Source organism: Oreochromis aureus, linkage group 18 (genome assembly GCF_013358895.1).
Source record: "Oreochromis aureus strain Israel breed Guangdong linkage group 18, ZZ_aureus, whole genome shotgun sequence".
NCBI classification, from domain to species: domain Eukaryota; kingdom Metazoa; phylum Chordata; class Actinopteri; order Cichliformes; family Cichlidae; genus Oreochromis; species Oreochromis aureus.
The window spans coordinates 36,457,973-36,477,462 of record NC_052959.1 but is presented as its reverse complement, the minus strand read 5'-3'; the positions used below and the strand labels follow the sequence as shown (position 1 = coordinate 36,477,462).

At 42.5% G+C, this 19,490-nt stretch overlaps 1 protein-coding gene across 3 annotated transcripts; it reads left to right on the top strand.

Moving 5' to 3' along the window:
* Positions 1–6,334: 6,334 nt before the first annotated feature.
* dnajc5b (DnaJ (Hsp40) homolog, subfamily C, member 5 beta) lies at positions 6,335–18,939 on the top strand. 3 transcript variants are annotated; one of them, XR_005609074.1, is made up of 5 exons: positions 6,335–6,665; positions 6,752–6,921; positions 7,505–7,678; positions 10,400–13,665; positions 13,833–13,852. XR_005609074.1 is itself a non-coding variant. In XM_039602472.1 (5 exons), the coding sequence occupies exons 2-5, from the start codon at positions 13,559–13,561 to the stop codon at positions 18,547–18,549; spliced, it is 594 nt and encodes a 197-aa protein (XP_039458406.1). In that variant the 5' UTR covers positions 12,595–12,612; positions 13,545–13,558; the 3' UTR covers positions 18,550–18,939. The 3 variants fall into 3 exon arrangements, 2 of the variants coding, with proteins under 2 accessions (XP_031596949.2, XP_039458406.1); XM_039602472.1 differs by lacking the exons at positions 6,335–6,665; positions 6,752–6,921; positions 7,505–7,678 and adding exons at positions 14,127–14,301; positions 18,452–18,939 and having other exon boundaries at positions 12,595–12,612; positions 13,545–13,665; positions 13,833–14,046; XM_031741089.2 differs by lacking the exons at positions 6,335–6,665; positions 6,752–6,921; positions 7,505–7,678 and adding exons at positions 14,127–14,301; positions 18,452–18,939 and having other exon boundaries at positions 12,561–13,665; positions 13,833–14,046.
* Positions 18,940–19,490: the final 551 nt, after the last annotated feature.

The window sequence follows — 19,490 nt, the reverse complement described above, 5'->3', positions numbered from 1 at the left end:
CTTGACTCTTGGTCCTAAGTAAAGGCACTCTGTTCTATTCTTTTCTATTCTAACTTGACTCTTGGTCCTAAGTAAAGGCACTCTGTTCTATTCTTTTCTATTCCAACTTGACTCTTGGTCCTAAGTAAAGGCACTCTGTTCTATTCTTTTCTATTCTAACTTCTCTGTTCTATCCTAACTGACTCTTGTCCTAAGTAAAGGCACTCTGTTCTATTCTTTTCTATTCTAACTTGACTCTTGGTCCTAAGTAAAGGCACTCTGTTCTATTCTTTTCTATTCTAACTTGACTCTTGGTCCTAAGTAAAGGCACTCTGTTCTATTCTTTTCTATTCTAACTTGACTCTTGGTCCCAAGTAAAGGCACTCTGTTCTATTCTTTCTATTCTTTCTAACTTGACTCTTGGTCTTTTCTAATCTAACTTGACTCTAAGTAAAGGCACTCTGTTCTATTCTTTTCTATTCTAACTTGACTCTTGGTCCCAAGTAAAGGCACTCTGTTCTATTCTTTTCTATTCTAACTTGACTCTTGGTCCTAAGTAAAGGCACTCTGTTCTATTCTTTCTATTCTAACTTGACTCTTGGTCCTAAGTAAAGGCACTCTGTTCTATTCTTTTCATTCTAACTTGACTCTTGGTCCTAAGTAAAGGCACTCTGTTCTATTCTTTTCTAATCTAACTTGACTCTTGGTCCTAAGTAAAGGCACTCTGTTCTATTCTTTTCTATTCTAACTTGACTCTTGGTCCTAAGTAAAGGCACTCTGTTCTATTCTTTTCTATTCTAACTTGACTCTTGGTCCCAAGTAAAGGCACTCTGTTCTATTCTTTTCATTCTAACTTGACTCTTGGTCCCAAGTAGAGGCACTCTGTTCTATTCTTTTCATTCTAACTTGACTCTTGGTCCCAAGTAGAGGCACTCTGTTCTATTCTTTTCTATTCTAACTTGACTCTTGGTCCTAAGTAAAGGCACTCTGTTCTATTCTTTTCTATTCTAACTTGACTCTTGGTCCTAAGTAAAGGCACTCTGTTCTATTCTTTTCTATTCTAACTTGACTCTTGGTCCTAAGTAAAGGCACTCTGTTCTATTCTTTTCTATTCTAACTTGACTCTTGGTCCTAAGTAAAGGCACTCTGTTCTATTCTTTTCTATTCTAACTTGACTCTAACTTGACTCTTGGTCCTAAGTAAAGGCAGCACTCTGTTCTATTCTTTTCTATTCTAACTTGACTCTTGGTCCTAAGTAAAGGCACTCTGTTCTATTCTTTTCTATTCTAACTTGACTCTTGGTCCTAAGTAAAGGCACTCTGTTCTATTCTTTTCTATTCTAACTTGACTCTTGGTCCCAAGTAGAGCACTCTTTTCTATTCTTTTCTATTCTAACTTGACTCTTGGTCCTAAGTAAAGGCACTCTGTTCTATTCTTTTCTATTCCAACTTGACTCTTGGTCCTAAGTAAAGGCACTCTGTTCTATTCTTTTCATTCTAACTTGACTCTTGGTCCTAAGTAAAGGCACTCTGTTCTATTCTTTTCTATTCTAACTTGACTCTTGGTCCTAAGTAAAGGCACTCTGTTCTATTCTTTTCTATTCTAACTTGACTCTTGGTCCTAAGTAAAGGCACTCTGTTCTATTCTTTCACTCTTCTGTTCTATTCTTTCTTGGTCCCAAGTAAAGGCACTCTGTTCTATTCTTTTCTATTCTAACTTGACTCTTGGTCCCAAGTAAAGGCACTCTGTTCTATTCTTTTCTATTCTAACTTGACTCTTGGTCCTAAGTAAAGGCACTCTGTTCTATTCTTTTCTATTCTAACTTGACTCTTGGTCCTAAGTAAAGGCACTCTATTCTTTTCTATTCTTCTTGGTCCCAAGTAAAGGCACTCTGTTCTATTCTTTTCTATTCTAACTTGACTCTTGGTCCTAAGTAAGTAAAGGCACTCTGTTCTATTCTTTTCTATTCTAACTTGACTCTTGGTCCTAAGTAAAGGCACTCTGTTCTATTCTTTTCTATTCTAACTTTCTCTTGGTCCCAAGTAGAGGCACTCTGTTCTATTCTTTTCTATTCTAACTGACTCTTGGTCCCAAGTAAAGGCACTCTTTCTTTCTATTCTTTCTAACTTGACTCTTGGTCCTAAGTAAAGGCACTCTGTTCTATTCTTTTCTATTCTAACTTGACTCTTGGTCCTAAGTAGGCAGGCACTCTTTTCTATTCTTTTCTATTCTTCTAACTTGACTCTTGGTCCTAAGTAAAGGCACTCTGTTCTATTCTTTTCTATTCTAACTTGACTCTTGGTCCTAAGTAAAGGCACTCTGTTCTATTCTTTTCTTTCTCTGATTCCTAAGTAACTTGACTTTCTTCTAACTTGGTCCTAAGTAAAGGCACTCTGTTCTATTCTTTTCTATTCTAACTTGACTCTTGGTCCTAAGTAAAGGCACTCTGTTCTATTCTTTTCTATTCCAACTTGACTCTTGGTCCTAAGTAAAGGCACTCTGTTCTATTCTTTTCTATTCTAACTTGACTCTTGGTCCTAAGTAAAGGCACTCTGTTCTATTCTTTTCTATTCCAACTTGACTCTTCTTGGTCCTAAGTAAAAGGCACTCTGTTCTATTCTTTTCTATTCTAACTTGACTCTTGGTCCCAAGTAAAGGCACTCTGTTCTATTCTTTTCTATTCCAACTTGACTCTTGGTCCCAAGTAAAGGCACTCTGTTCTATTCTTTTCTATTCCAACTTGACTCTTGGTCCTAAGTAAAGGCACTCTGTTCTATTCTTTTCTATTCTAACTTGACTCTTGGTCCTAAGTAAAGGCACTCTGTTCTATTCTTTTCTATTCCAACTTGACTCTTGGTCCTAAGTAAAGGCACTCTGTTCTATTCTTTTCTATTCTAACTTGACTCTTGGTCCTAAGTAAAGGCACTCTGTTCTATTCTTTTCTATTCTAACTTGACTCTTGGTCCTAAGTAAAGGCACTCTGTTCTATTCTTTTCTATTCTAACTTGACTCTTGGTCCTAAGTAAAGGCACTCTGTTCTATTCTTTTCTATTCTAACTTGACTCTTGGTCCCAAGTAAAGGCACTCTGTTCTATTCTTTTTCTATTCTCTTGGTCCTAACTTGACTCTTGGTCCTAAGTAAAGGCACTCTGTTCTATTCTTTTGGTCCTAAGTCTATTCTAACTTGACTCTTGGTCCTAAGTAAAGGCACTCTGTTCTATTCTTTTCTATTCTAACTTGACTCTTGGTCCTAAGTAAAGGCACTCTGTTCTATTCTTTTCTATTCTAACTTGACTCTTGGTCCTAAGTAAAGGCACTCTGTTCTATTCTTTTCTTCTAACTTGACTCTTGGTCCTAACACTCTTGACTCTTGGTCCTAAGTAAAGGCACTCTGTTCTATTCTTTTCTATTCTAACTTGACTCTTGGTCCTAAGTAAAGGCACTCTGTTCTATTCTTTTCTTTCTTGACTCTTGGTCCTAAGTCTATTCTTCTCCCAAGTAAAGGCACTCTGTTCTATTCTTTTCTATTCTAACTTGACTCTTGGTCCTAAGTAAAGGCACTCTGTTCTATTCTTTTCTATTCCAACTTGACTCTTGGTCCTAAGTAAAGGCACTCTGTTCTATTCTTTTCTATTCCAACTTGACTCTTGGTCCTAAGTAAAGGCACTCTGTTCTATTCTTTTCTATTCTAACTTGACTCTTGGTCCTAAGTAAAGGCACTCTGTTCTATTCTTTTCTATTCTAACTTGACTCTTGGTCCTAAGTAAAGGCACTCTGTTCTATTCTTTTCTATTCTAACTTGACTCTTGGTCCTAAGTAAAGGCTCTGTTCTATTCTTTTCTATTCTAACTTGACTCTTGGTCCCAAGTAAAGGCACTCTGTTCTATTCTTTTCTTCTATTCTCTTGGTCCTAACTTGACTCTTGGTCCTAAGTAAAGGCACTCTGTTCTATTCTTTTCTATTCCAACTTGACTCTTGGTCCTAAGTAAAGGCACTCTGTTCTATTCTTTTCTATTCTAACTTGACTCTTGGTCCTAAGTAAAGGCACTCTGTTCTATTCTTTTCTTCTATTCTTGACTCTTGGTCCTAAGTAAAGGCACTCTGTTCTATTCTTTTCTATTCTAACTTGACTCTTGGTCCTAAGTAAAGGCACTCTGTTCTAACTAACTTGACTCTTGGTCCTAAGTAAAGGCACTCTGTTCTATTCTTTTCTATTCCAACTTGACTCTTGGTCCTAAGTAAAGGCACTCTGTTCTATTCTTTTCTATTCTAACTTGACTCTTGGTCCTAAGTAAAGGCACTCTGTTCTATTCTTTTCTATTCTAACTTGACTCTTGGTCCTAAGTAAAGGCACTCTGTTCTATTCTTTTCTATTCTAACTTGACTCTTGGTCCTAAGTAAAGGCACTCTGTTCTATTCTTTTCTATTCTAACTTGACTCTTGGTCCTAAGTAAAGGCACTCTGTTCTATTCTTTTCTATTCTAACTTGACTCTTGGTCCTAAGTAAAGGCACTCTGTTCTATTCTTTCTATTTTCTTGGTCCTAAGTAAAGGCACTATTCCAACTTGACTCTTGGTCCTAAGTAAAGGCACTCTGTTCTATTCTTTTCTATTCCAACTTGACTCTTGGTCCTAAGTAAAGGCACTCTGTTCTATTCTTTTCTATTCCAACTTGACTCTTGGTCCTAAGTAAAGGCACTCTGTTCTATTCTTTTCTATTCTAACTTGACTCTTGGTCCTAAGTAAAGGCACTCTGTTCTATTCTTTTCTATTCTAACTTGACTCTTGGTCCTAAGTAAAGGCACTCTGTTCTATTCTTTTCTATTCTAACTTGACTCTTGGTCCTAAGTAAAGGCACTCTGTTCTATTCTTTTCTATTCTAACTTGACTCTTGGTCCTAAGTAAAGGCACTCTGTTCTATTCTTTTCTATTCTAACTTGACTCTTGGTGGTCCTAAGTAAAGGCACTCTGTTCTATTCTTTTCTATTCTAACTTGACTCTTGGTCCTAAGTAAAGGCACTCTGTTCTATTCTTTTCTATTCTAACTCTTGACTCTTGGTCCTAAGTAAAGGCACTCTGTTCTATTTTTCTTTCTCTCTTGGTCCTATTCTAACTTTTCTATTCTAACTCTTGGTCCTAAGTAAAGGCACTCTGTTCTATTCTTTCTCTTGATTCTAAGACTCTAAGTAAAGGCACTCTGTTCTATTCTTTTCTATTCTAACTTGACTCTTGGTCCTAAGTAAAGGCACTCTGTTCTATTCTTTTCTATTCTAACTTGACTCTTGGTCCTAAGTAAAGGCACTCTGTTCTATTCTTTTCTATTCTAACTTGACTCTTGGTCCTAAGTAAAGGCACTCTGTTCTATTCTTTTCTATTCTAACTTGACTCTTGGTCCTAAGTAAAGGCACTCTGTTCTATTCTTTTCTATTCTAACTTGACTCTTGGTCCTAAGTAAAGGCACTCTGTTCTATTCTTTTCTATTCTAACTTGACTTTTGGTCCTAAGTAAAGGCACTCTGTTCTATTCTTTTCTATTCCAATCTTGGTCCTAAGTAAAGGCACTCTGTTCTATTCTTTTCTATTCTAACTTGACTCTTGACTCTTGTCCTAAGTAAAGGCACTCTGGAACTCTTGGTCCTAAGTAAAGGCACTCTGTTCTATTCTTTTCTATTCTAACTTGACTCTTGGTCCTAAGTAAAGGCACTCTGTTCTATTCTTTTCTATTCTAACTTGACTCTTGGTCCTAAGTAAAGGCACTCTGTTCTATTCTTTTCTATTCTAACTTGACTCTTGGTCCTAAGTAAAGGCACTCTGTTCTATTCTTTTCTATTCTAACTTGACTCTTGGTCCTAAGTAAAGGCACTCTGTTCTATTCTTTTCTATTCTAACTTGACTCTTGGTCCTAAGTAAAGGCACTCTGTTCTCTTCTTCTTTTCTATTCTAACTTGACTCTTGGTCCTAAGTAAAGGCACTTCTAACTTGACTGTTCTATTCTTTTTTCTATTCTAACTTGACTCTTGGTCCTAAGTAAAGGCACTCTGTTCTATTCTTTTCTATTCTAACTTGACTCTTGGTCCTAAGTAAAGGCACTCTGTTCTATTCTTTCTATTCTAACTTGACTCTTGGTCCTAAGTAAAGGCACTCTGTTCTATTCTTTTCTATTCCAACTTGACTCTTGGTCCTAAGTAAAGGCACTCTGTTCTTTCTCTTTCTAACTTCTTTTCTATTCTAATTTGACTCTTGGTCCTAAGTAAAGGCACTCTGTTCTATTCTTTTCTATTCTAACTTGACTCTTGGTCCTAAGTAAAGGCACTCTGTTCTATTCTTTTCTATTCTAACTTGACTCTGAGTCTCGTCTTTGAGTGAGGTCTTTGAGGCTTTAAGGTTGCTCTGTTTCCTTCCCTGACCTTCATTTTCCTGCGTCTGTCCTGCAGGTTGATCGTGAGCAAGAAGGAGAGGATGCTGGTGAAGGGAACCGGTTTTCATGTAGATCTTTTAATCATCGTGGTAGTGGGCGGAGTCTCGGCTCTGTTCGGCCTGCCCTGGCTGTCGGCCGCCACAGTTCGGTCTGTGACTCACACCAATGCCCTGACCGTCATGAGTAAAGCCGTTGCCCCTGGAGACAAGCCTCGCATCCAGGAGGTGAAGGAGCAGAGGGTGACGGGCTTCTTGGTGGCAGTTCTAGTAGGTACGACTACCGTAGAGGGTTTCAGTGCCGCTTCTGCTGCTCGCAGTGTGCCGCTGCGACGTCTGACCTGCTGTCTGCTCTGTCAGGTCTGTCCATCGTCATCGGCGAAGTTCTGCGTCAGATCCCGCTGGCAGTCCTGTTCGGGATCTTCCTCTACATGGGTGTGATGTCCCTGAATGGGATCCAGCTCACCGAGCGACTCATCTTGCTGCTGATGCCCCCAAAATACCACCCCAACCACAACTACGTCCGCAAGGTCAGTCATTCCCCCAAAACTGTGGCTCACAGACAGGGCAGGGAAAACTGCATGCTGATACTGATGCAGGTATCACCTGATCAAAACAGAAAAAAAGATTTGTTAGTTTAAAAGCGTCTACTCATGGGTGCCAGTTTAGCTCACTGCGTTGAGCAGGCGCCCAATAGTTATGAACAGATGAAAATATACAAACTGTAACCAGCGTTAGTGCAGACAGTCATACTCGATTAATAAAGGTACAAAATAATTTCACGTCTATAAACTGTGCCAAACAAATCCAGATAGTCTGATAAATCTCAGCTGAGCCACAGGTTCGACCTCCAACTGTTGGAATGAGCAAACAACAGCGAGAGCAGTCGGTGAAAGTATTATACTGTAGGTGATCAGAGTGGGCGTGTACTCAGCTTTATGAGGCAAACACAACAGGACATAGAAACCTGGATGTTTCCCCTGCTGTCACAGACGAATCCTTCAGGTGAGCTTCCAGGTCGAGCTTCAGCCTCCGATGTCAGCGCTGTCAGTCTGAACCGCTGTCCCAGCTTCTCACACGCCCGTCTCTCACCTGTCCTCTGCTGTCTCACAGGTGCGGACTTTGAGGATGCACCTGTTCACTCTCGTCCAGCTGACATGTCTGGCTCTGCTGTGGGTCGTCATGGCGACAGCGGCAGCGCTGGCCTTCCCCTTCGTGCTGCTGTTGACCATCCCCGTGAGGATGCTGCTGCTGCCCCGCCTCTTCTCCCGCCGAGAGCTGCAGAGCGTGAGTCACACGACCTGATTGCTGAACCCAACCTACACATGAACGCCACATCTGTACATTTTATATATATATATCTTTTTCCCTATGTTAATACTGTCCATATGTACATAGCGCTGGAGAACTGTACCCCTCCCCCCAGCATGTTTACACTGAGCAGGAGATACATTGTACAATGTATCTCATTGTACAACTGTATAGTGACAATAATAATAATAATGGACTGGATTTATATAGCGCTTTTCAAGGCACCCAAAGCGCTTTACAAGGCCATTATTCATTCATACACTGGTGGAGGCAAGCTATGGTTGTAGCCACAGCTGCCCTGGGGCAGACTGACAGAAGCGAGGCTGCCATATCGCGCCATCGGCCCCTCTGGCCAACACCAGTAGGGTAAAGTGTCTTGCCCAAGGACACAACGACCAGGACAGAGAGGCCGGGGATCGAACCGGCGACCTTCCGGTTCCAGGTGCGCTTCCCAACCCCCTGAGCCACGGTCGCCCCAAGAAAGGCATTCTATTCTATTCAACCAGATTTCAGGCTGATGATAAAAATGCTTTTATTGGTTGTTAGAGTTTTAATGCACTGAGCTGTGATAACGAACACAGGTAGCACTCACCTGCAGGCGCGGCCTGACGTCGTTGACCATTTCTGCTCCAAACTTAAAGCTTTCAGCTCCATTAAAACGTTTGCGCCATCGTCCTGACCAGAGATGGGCAGTAACGTGTTACTTGTTTTGGGGCAAAGCCATAATATTTATTTCATGTTATAGTATTACTACTAAGTGGAGGAATGTCTGTTATGTTCTAGTATATTTGCTGAATACAATATATCTGCCAAATCATAGTATTTATCCCAAATCATAGTATTTATGCAAAATTACAGTATTTCTGCTAAAAAGCAGAAATAGTACCTTTTAGCAGAAATTTCTGTCAAAAGATATTATTTATGTTAAAACATAGTATTTCTGCTAAATCATAGTATTTGTGCCAAATCATAGTATTTCTGCCAAATTGTAGTATTCCTTCAAAATCATAGTATCACTGCAATTTCGGAGTATTTGAGCAAAATCGTAGTATTTGTACAAAAACATACTATGTCTGCTAAATCACAGTATATCTGTTATATTAAAGTATTACTACTAAGTCACAGTATTTCTGCCAATTCATAGTATTTGTACTAAATCATGGTACTTGTGCAAATCATACTATTTTTTGCAAATCATAGTATTCGAACCAAAACATAGTATTTGTACGAAATCATAGTATTTCTTTTAAATCATAGTATTTCAATCAAATCTCAGTAGCTGTGCTGAAACGCAGTATTATTGCCAAATCATTGTATTTGTACTGAAACATAGTATTTGTGCCAAAAGAGTATTTCTACTAAATCATGGTACTTGTGCCAAATCATAGTATTTCTGCCACATTGTGATAGTTGTGCAAAAACATAGACTGTCTGCAAAATCATAGTATATCTATGTTATAGTATTGTGGCGAGCTCAGGAAACGGAGGAGACAGAGGCTTCGTTTGGTCTTGCTACCCGCCGTGTTAGCCCGGGAGCACAGCCGTTTATTGAACTTTTCAGAGGAACACGGCCGCTAGCCACTGCTCGGCGCGGCAACCAAAACAACAACAACAAAATGGCGCTCTCTCACCGGAAAACACACACAGAGGGAGCGTCACCTGTTACCATGTAACAGGTTACCATTTTTCAAGTAACAAGTAATGTAAGGGATTACTATTGCAAAAACGGTAATTAGATTACCATTACTTTCCCGTAGGAACGCTGCGTTTACTGCGTTACTAAAACCGTGATTTTTTGCGAGAATGTCTCATGACAGTGACGTAAGCGAGTGCGACGTTCATGACAACAGCTGTGTGCAGATCAACAATGGATAATATATCGAGTGCGGAGAGAGTATGAGCGTGCAGCGTTTAAAGCGTGGAAGTACTGACCTTACTTTGAGTTTGATTCCATAAAAAGTGACAAAAACATTAGTGTCCACTGTTCACTGCGTGGGAAGAAAACTTCTTTTTAAACCCCTAAACTTACGAGCAAGCAGCGAGTGCGCTACGACATAATGTGAAATTCACAGAGAAACTCGCGGATTCTTCCATTGACCGCTGCGGCACACCTGCACCAGGGTAAACCTCCGCCTACCCCAGTCCTGCTTTACAGGTGAAAATAGAGCAACAGGACCGCTAGTCTTTGATTTGATTTATTTTCTGCTGTGTTTTACTTGCATCTATTTGAAAGAGTGAGTGTAAACACAAAAAAATATTTTATTTTATGTGCTGGAATGTGCAGAAAATAGGTTTAAATGTTAAACTAATTTCTTCCAGTCAGAGAATGTTGCATATAATTTAATTTTTGCTTGATGCATAAAGTTAAAAGATTAAAACTAATAAAACAAGTTTTAAAAAGAGACTTTTCCATTTGATTACATTTTGTAATCAATGCAGAAAAAGTAGAAAAAGTAGAATTGGGCTGAAATTGGGCTGAAAGATCTATCGCTTTATCACCTATTCAGGTTGTAAATCGTGTTTTTAAAAAGTAAAAAAGTAACTAAGTAACTAAGTAATTCATTACTTTTGAAAATAAGTAATCAGTAAAGTAACAGGATTACTTTTGGGGGGAAGTAATCAGTAATTAGTTACTGATTACTTTTTTCAGGTAACTTGACCAACACTGGTCCTGACCTTTGATCTCTGCTCCTGCAGCTAGACGCTGATGACGTGGAACCCACTCTGGAGGAGAAGGAGGGGCAGGACGAGTACTCCCAGCTGCAGATGCCTGTGTGAGCGGGAGCCGCCTGGTGATTGGTGCCTCCGCCCCTCTGTAGAGTTTCCTGTTTCGTACGCCTGGGTTTCTGTTTGCAGAGCGTCTTCCTGTTGTAAAGCTTGCACTAACGGTTCTCTGTGTCAGTAAACACGAATATTATCCTCCAAACCAGTCTGTCTGTCTTTTATTGTACGCTGCATGATTTCCATTACCTCATCCGAGCGGGTTCAGGTGAACGTCACACCGAGCTGCAGCGAGCACTGATGTATGAATTAGGTAAACGGGGTTGGGTTGTCACTAGGCACAGTAGGGGGCGCTGTGGGGTTCTGCTGATATCATTCTGTACTGTATTTAAATCTCACACTGATTCAGTTTTTCACTTGCTAGCTAAAGCCATATGGTAGTTAGCTTAGAATCCTTATCCAAAGGTTGGCTCGGTCCAGAGATATTTGTGGGTGTCTTTTCTGGCAGAATGGTTTGTGTCGAGCTGTGCACCGACAGCCAGGCTGATGAAGTACAGCTTGGTTGTGTTGTCTGCCAGCTGTACCCCTGGTGATCCGGAGCACCGGACAGAGTCGCTACGTCAGTAAGTTTCCTTACCTGGATGTTGGAGCATGCATCAGTGATTGAGTCCACTATTGTTGTCATGCTCACACTGACCTGCTCACTGTTACACTTCATCTCCTTGGTTTTGTATTATTTAGTTATCATTTAGTCCCTGCGGTGTCAAGAAGAACAAGTTTAAATTACGAGAATAATATAAAAAATGAGCTTGAACACAGTCATTCAATATAAGAAAGAAGCCTTATTGCACATAAAGAGTATTACACAGGATGCCATCGGTTGCACAGCTCCAGGGTAGAAACTGCTGTATCTGTTCTGATGCTCCTGTATCGTTCGCCTCACAGCTGCAGTGGGAACAGATTGTGAGCGCGGTGTAACAAGTTTTTGATATTTGCTGCTTTTCTGAGACAGCGAGAGCGGTGCGGTTCGTCCAGACAGGGTAAAGACCAGCCGAGGATCCTCGGGGCAGTCTTAGCTGGAAACCACACGGAGGCAGCAGCACAGGATGCGCTCCATAGAACAGGGATAGGAGGACACCAGTCGCCCCCTGGGTTCTGTCTCAGGGACAGAAGATAAACACATATAACAGTCCCCAGTAGTCTGAGTCTCTGTGCTAGTTCTTTTGTTTTGATAGTCCTTCTGTGTCTCGTTGGTTACCTGGTGTGTGTACACTGTGTAGGTGTCCTTTGTCACGTGGTCACTGTGTGTTTCCTGGATTCAGGATCACTTTTTTCTCCCTGCTGCTTTACCTGAGTTTTTCTGTAGTGATGTTTCCATCATCAAAGCTGTTTCCTGAGTTCTAGTTCAGTCTGCAGAGTCGTGCATTTGGCCAGCAGGTGGCTTTCATGCCTAAACGTATTCTTCTCTCTGTGTGAAAGAATAAAAACGTTATGCAGTACCATTTTTTACTGGGACCCCACAGCACAGGGCCCACTGTGGGTCCGAGTGTTGTTCATGGTAAGCACTTAGTTATGGAAAGGAGAAGAGCCGGCACTTTGATTTAACAAAGTAACGAAGGCTGTTTCAGTCTGACGGCCTAATGATTTAAATCAGATGTTTTCCCTGAGAGATCAGAGGTCAGAGGTCAAAGGTGTCTCTTTTATTCAGGCTTGTCACGGCTGTCACAGGGTGGCAGGTAGGGTACACCTGTACAGGTCACAGGTGTGTGATGGACAGGCCTTTTACTCCGAGCTCAAAGCTGAAGTGAAGAGTTTGTGTTGGTGCCGTTCTCTGGAACCAGGTGTGTCAGGTGTTCCTCCGCCAGCTGCATCTCACAGAGCTGGAGCTCCATCAAGAAGAAGTCAGCCTTTGCATCCACTTACTGCACCTGCCCCATCCCCTCTTGACTCACCTGGTCGCCATGGTAACACCTCTCCCTCCACGCCACAATGAATCAGTCAGAGCGTGTCGGAGAAACCCGAGCAGGCGTGGAGGCTCGCAGTCACCTGAGCCGAGCCGCTGCTGAATGTTTGATGGAGGCTGTCAGCAGGAACACCTGAGCAGGTAGAAGCTTCGAGCTGCAGGTCGAGGTAGGAACACCTGAGCAGGTAGCGACTGGATCGGGACGCTGCGAGGCTTCAGCAGGCAGGTAATGGCTCTTTAGCCCTCTCACTCTTTCCTTTCTGTATATGTCGATCCTGCCGCTACCCACCTGTGTGACATCATCAGGTACAGTGTCATCAGTGACCCCTGAAAACCTCGTATCTGTGAGGGGCTTACATCAGGTGGTTCTGGCCTGCTGATGTAATAACAGGCACGTGATGGCAGGTCGAGGCATTCAAACCGTTTGTGGAAACGTTCGTGAAAAATCACCTGAAACTCAAACGCGTTTCTATTTGGTTTTATTTTGACGTGAAGCAGACGCGTTTCTATTGGAGCAGCAGAAGTGGTCAGTGAGGTGGGGTTTGTGCACTGAACCAATAAACTGACCACGTTTCTTCTTTCTGTATAAGTTTTACTCTGTTTCTTTTTGGGAGAACATTTTATTTTTAAATTAAATTTTTCCTTTTTCTGATTTTTATATAGCTGCATCTACGTTTGATTTCGTTTCCTCAGTTCGTCTCATTCTTGCTCTGACTCCATGTTCGGCACACTGTGTTGTAAGCAGACATTGTTTTGTGTGTTTCTGGAGTTTTGTTGTCAGCTGGATGGACGGTGAGAGTTTATTAACTAAACAAAGTGTTGCTGTTTTTTAGTGCGTCAGTAACGACATGTTTGTGTTATTTCTTTGTTCGCTTTCTTCTTTTTCAGTTAAAGGTCAGACACTTTTTTCTGATTATTAAAAAAACACAGGAACAATGAGCAGGAAGCAGTGACCTTTGACCCTGCAGGAAATGTTAAAATGATCTGATTTCTCACTTTGTGTTTTATCTTCTGATCCATGAACTAATAAACTTTCACTGCTCTCACTGAAATATTTCAAAGGTTTTCACTGACCTTTGCCCTACGGAGCGTGCTCAGTGGCGTTTATCTTTCCCTGTGATCGCGTGTGTCACACTGTGGTTTGCTCACCTATGACAGGTGATGATTTCAGGATGTCTGACGGCAGGCAGCGCACTCTGTCCACCTCTGGAGAGTCTTTGTATCAGATCCTGGGGCTGGAGAAAGGCTGCAGCCATGACGACATCAAGAAGTCGTACAGGTGAGCCTACACCAGCTCCGCCCAATCACCCGCATGTTCGATGACACATTTAAGATGCGAGCGTGACGTCCAGCTTGCGCACTAATGGCGCTGCAGATGAAATCAGAGGGCGGAGCTAGACTCTCTGACGTCAGCACGTGAATACTAAAACCTGCGTGTGATGTCAGGAAGCTGGCACTGCGGTACCACCCCGATAAGAACCCGGACAACCCGGAGGCGGCGGAGAAGTTCAAGGAGCTAAACAGCGCCCACGCCGTCCTGAGTGACCTCACCAAGAGGAACATCTACGATTCGTATGGCTCGCTGGGACTCTACGTGGCCCAGCAGTTTGGAGAGGACAACGTCAACACCTACTTCATGCTGTCCACCTGGTGGGCCAAGGTGGGGGCGGAGCTTCCGCTCCAGCTTTGTGAATAGAGGTGGTGTGAGGTGGCGTGAGCTGACGACGTGTTTGTGTTCAGGGTCTGTTCGTGCTCTGTGGGATCCTCACCGGCTTTTACTGCTGCTGCTGTCTCTGCTGCTGCTGCAACTGCTGCTGCGGCAAACTGAAGCCGCCACCCACGGGAGAGGGGGCGGAGCCAGACTACGCCTCCCCCGACGACCTGGAGGAGGAGATCCGAAATGAATCCGAAAACGGTGAGGTGACAGGAAGTGTTCAGCTTTTTTTTTTATGTTTAAAGGTGCAGTCAGTCATTTTTAAATAAAAGGAAGGAAGTACTCACAGAAGGAAGTGTAATTACAAATATAATGAGAGCAGGTTTGTGTTTGTGGACACACACCTGGGCTCGTGTGATTAGGCAGAGGATCAACAGGGGGTCCAGGACCCTCCCATAGGGCTTAAATAGCCGCCACTCTCCACCTATGGCTCTTAGAGCTGAAGAAGCTTCTCAGATGAAACATGAACCTTAAAGAAGTAAAATAAGTCAAAGTAAAATTTATTTATATAGCCCTTTTTAAAACAGGAAGTTGTTTCAAAGTGCTTCACATGAGAATAAAAGCATATCAATCGAAAGACTACAACACTATAAAGAGGGTGTAATAGCATTTCCAATAAAACAGTTTGCTACACATGAATATTACCTAAATGCCTGCCTAAACAGATGTGCTTTGAGCTGTTTTTTAAAAGTAGCTACAGAGTTGATGGTGCGTAGCGGGGGAGGTAAACTGTAAACAGTATTGGAGCCAAGGTTTGAAAAGTGCGATCCCCCTTTGTTTTCAAACGGGTGCGTGGAATGGTTAGAAGACCACTATCAGTGGATCTAAGGATCCGGTTTGGAGAGTAGGGTTGGAGAAGCTCAGTGATATAAGTGGGGGCCTCACCTTGTAGGGACATGAATGTAAAAGTGAGGATTTTAAACTGATATCTATACTCAACCGGAAGCCACTGAAAGGATTTTAACACAGGGGTGATATGGGAGAATTTATGACTGTGGGATAAAAGACTTGCTGCGGCATTTTAGACCACTTGGAGGTGATTTAGGGAAGCCTTAGACAGACAAGAAAAGAGTGCGTTACAGTAATCTAAACGAGAGGAGATGAAGGCATGGACAAGCATCTCCAATTCGCCTTTGGATACAATAGTCCCGAGTTTGGCAATGTTTCTTGGATGAAAAAAGCAGGAGTAAGTAAAAGTAAGTAAAATTTATTTATATAGCACATTTCACAGATAAAAATCACAAAGTGCTTCACAATAAGATCAGACATAGAAGTTAAAATTAATTAAAAGCCCGTTTGTACAAAAATGTCTTCAGCTGCTTTTTAAAGGAGTCAGTAGAGTCTAGACAGCGTAAAGACAACGGCAGGGAGTTCCACAGCCTAGGTGCCAGTGCCTGAAAAGCCCAATTCCCACGTGTTTTAAACCTAGTACGTGGGACCACCAGTAGCCTCTGACCTGAAGACCTAAGTGCTCGGGATGAAGCATGAGGTTTCAACAGGTCAGGAGCAGGTCACAGACTTGATATGAGCGTCAGAAGACAGAGATTGATCAAAAATTATCCCAAGATTCCGAGCGGTAGCTTTTATTGAGGATGAGAAAGGACCCAGATGCTGACTAATTTGGGGCTTGATGCTCTCTGGGGCAAGAATCACTCAGTCTTGTCTGCATTCATCTGCAAGAAATTGTTTGTCATCTGACCATTAATCTCTTTAAGACAGTCCATTAGAGTGGATAATTCCCAGGGTTTAAAGGAGATGTATACATCTCCTTTAAACCCTGGGAATTATCATCTGCATACAGATGGTAGGAAATAATTTTGAAGCTGCTAATGATATGGCCTAAAGGAGGGATATATAATGAAAACAATAGGGGGCTTAGAACCAAACCTTGCGGGACCTCCCATGACAATTTAGCTACAACTGAGCAAAAGTTTCTCACCGAAACTAACTAACTAACGAAACTAACTATCTGCCAAAAATGAGGTGAGCCATTTCAGAACAGATCCAGATATCCCCACCATATGATTTAAGCGGTCAATTAAGATCTGATGATCAACGGTATCGAAGGCCGAGCTAAGGTCCAATAGGACAAGGACTGAACCATCACCTCTGTCCGCGGCCATGAAAAGGTCATTTGTGACTCTGAGGAGAGCAGTTTCTGTGGAGTGTGACTTTCTAAATCCCGACTGAAGGTTATCAAGAATGTTATGTTTCTCCAGTGCCTTCTTTACTTGTGACCAAATACCTTTTTCTAATATTTTAGAAATGAAAGGAAGTTTTGAGATGGGTCTGTAGCTTGACTGAAGAGTCGGATCCAGGTTCGGCTTTTTCAGCAGAGGTTGAATAACACCCTGTTTAAAGCACCTGGGGACAGAGCCAGATACAGTGGCTTGCAAAAGTATTTGGCCCCCTTGAACTTTTCCACATTTTGTCACATTACAGCCACAAACATGAATCAATGTTATTAGAATTCCAGGTGAAAAACCAATACAAAGTGGTGTACACGTGAGAAGTGGAACGAAAATCATACATGATTCCAAACATTTATTACAAATAAATAACTGCAAAGTGGGGTGTGCGTAATTATTCAGCCCCCTGAGTCAATACTTTGTAGAACCACCTTTTGCTGCAGTTACAGCTGCCAGTCTTTTAGGGTATGTCTCTACCAGCTTTGCACATCTACAGACTGAAATCCTTGCCCATTCTTCTTTGCAGAACAGCTCCAGCTCATTCAGATTAGATGGACAGCGTTTGTGAACAGCAGTTTTCAGATCTTGCCACAGATTCTCGATTGGATTTAGATCTGGACTTTGACTGGACCATTCTAACACATGGATATGTTTTGTTTTAAACCGTTCCATTGTTGCCCTGGCTTTATGTTTAGGGTTGTTGTCCTGCTGGAAGGTGAACCTCCGCCCCAGTCTCAAGTCTTTTGCAGACTCCAAGAGGTTTTCTTCCAAGATTGCCCTGTATTTGGCTCCATCCATCTTCCCATCAACTCTGACCAGCTTCCCTGTCCCTGCTGAAGAGAAGCACCCCAGAGCATGATGCTGCCACCACCATATTTGACAGTGGGATGGTGTGTTCAGAGTGATGTGCAGTGTTAGTTTTCCGCCACACATAGCGTTTTTTTGCAAAAGTTTTTTGGTCTCATCTGACCAGAGCACCTTCTTCCACATGTTTGCTGTGTCCCCCACATGGCTTGTGGCAAACTGCAAACGGGACTTCTTATGGTTTCCTGTTAACAATGGCTTTCTTCTTGCCACTCTTCCATAAAGGCCAACTTTGTGCAGCGCACAACTAATAGTTGTCCTATGGACAGATTCCCCACCTGAGCTGTAGATCTCTGCAGCTCGTCCAGAGTCACCATGGGCCTCTTGGCTGCATTTCTGATCAGCGCTCTCCTTGTTCGGCCTGTGAGTTTAGGTGGACGGCCTTGTCTTGGTAGGTTTACAGTTGTGCCATACTCCTTCCATTTCTGAATGATGGCTTGAACAGTGCTCCGTGGGATGTTCAAGGCTTGGGAAATCTTTTTGTAGCCTGAGCCTGCTTTAAATTTCTCAGTAACTTTATCCCTGACCTGTCTGGTGTGTTCTTTGGACTTCATGGTGTTGTTGCTCCCAATATTCTCTTACACAACCTCTGAGGCCATCACAGGGCGGTTGTGGAGCTGTTTTGCAAAGAAGAATGGGCAAGAATTTCAGTCTGTAGATGTGCAAAGCTGGTAGAGACATACCCTAAAAGACTGGCAGCTGTAACTGCAGCAAAAGGTGGTTCTACAAAGTATTGACTCAGGGGGCTGAATAATTACACACACCCCACTTTGCAGTTATTTATTTGTAAAAAATGTTTGGAATCATGTCTGATTTTCGTTCCACTTCTCACGTGTACACCACTTTGTATTGGTCTTTCACCTGGAATTCCAATAACATTGATTCATGTTTGTGGCTGTAATGTGACAAAATGTGGAAAAGTTCAAGGGGGCCGAATACTTTTGCAAGCCACTGTAGCAGGGAACAGTTTATCAGTGTGACGACAGAGGTCCCAATGGTGTCAAAAACTTTGCAAAATAGAGAAGTAGGTAGAACATCAACTGGACTCATTTCACCCAGTTTCTTTAGAAGATCTATCAGAAATAGTGACCCAAATGAAACCCTCAATATTCCATAATTACAGGGTGTGGAAGCTCATGGTTGAAGGGACTATCTGAGGGAGCTAAGTTTCCTCTTAGGTCACTGATTTTATCTTGGAAGTCCGAGAAGTCATAGTCTGTGCGAGCTCCTTAGACCACCACGATCTGTGTGACCGAGAACCTTCACTGATGTTTGGTGACTTTCTGTTTTTTCTGCAGACGTTGAAGCTCCAATCGTCCACCAGCCGACAAACGCCAGCGAGAAAACTCAGCTGATTGGCGATGGCCACCGCAGGTACGGGGACACCTACACATGAAGACGGGAAGTGCATCACTGCGTCTACGACCACGAGCTGAAGCCCGACTGTGAAGCGCGGCTGCAGGAAAGCTCCTCCAGTTTAAAGCTTACTCTGAGTTTCTGTTTCTATCTTCCTCCGAGGACAGGAAACCACCAAAGTCCTCCTGTGTGCAAACTGTCTCTGTGTTTTAGTGTCCTGTGAGGAGACCATCTTCATCACCTGCTGTTCAGTTATTATTGTAGCTGAAGCAAGGCTGTGATTGGTTGTTTTTGGGAAGAAGAGGTGGAGCTTCGGATGTCACATGATGATGTAAATAATGTTTCGGTCTGAAGTTTGTTTCTTTTAATTTGTTATCATCTGTGAACTCAAATAAACCTGACGACACACCTGTGGTCAACTCACCTGGAAGCTCCGCCCCTCTCTCTTTGTCTCGAGTGTGAATGAGTTGGGTTTTTTTTAAGGTTTAAACTGATTGGACCACCGACATGGCAGAGCTACAAGCGACCATATTAGCATCACACAGACTCAAACGCCTGCTAATCGTTAACATCCCATCAGAATCCTCGAGTTTCCCTTATCAAACACTTGCTCAGCCTTCTTGGACGCTCTGTTAGTGCAGTGACCTCACAGCAGCCATATTGTTGATGATGTCATTAAAAATGCTGCAAAAGGCTCCAACAGCACAAACCCGGCCCACAGGTCCTGCCCATCCTGTGGCTGAAGCTAACAGCTACAGCCACCTCTGTCACCATCCACCTGTCAGTCACACAGGCCACGCCCCTAATAATGCAGGTGAGTTATACTGGTGTTATGGAGGGTAAAGTATCTACAGAGACCACAGCAGTGTTAGCTTCAGGCTGGTAACATGTTGATTTTAACATGGAAGTCTATGGGGACAGACTCAGTGCTGCCACCACTGAGTCTGGACGTCAGAGGAACTGCAGGTTTATAGTGCAGGT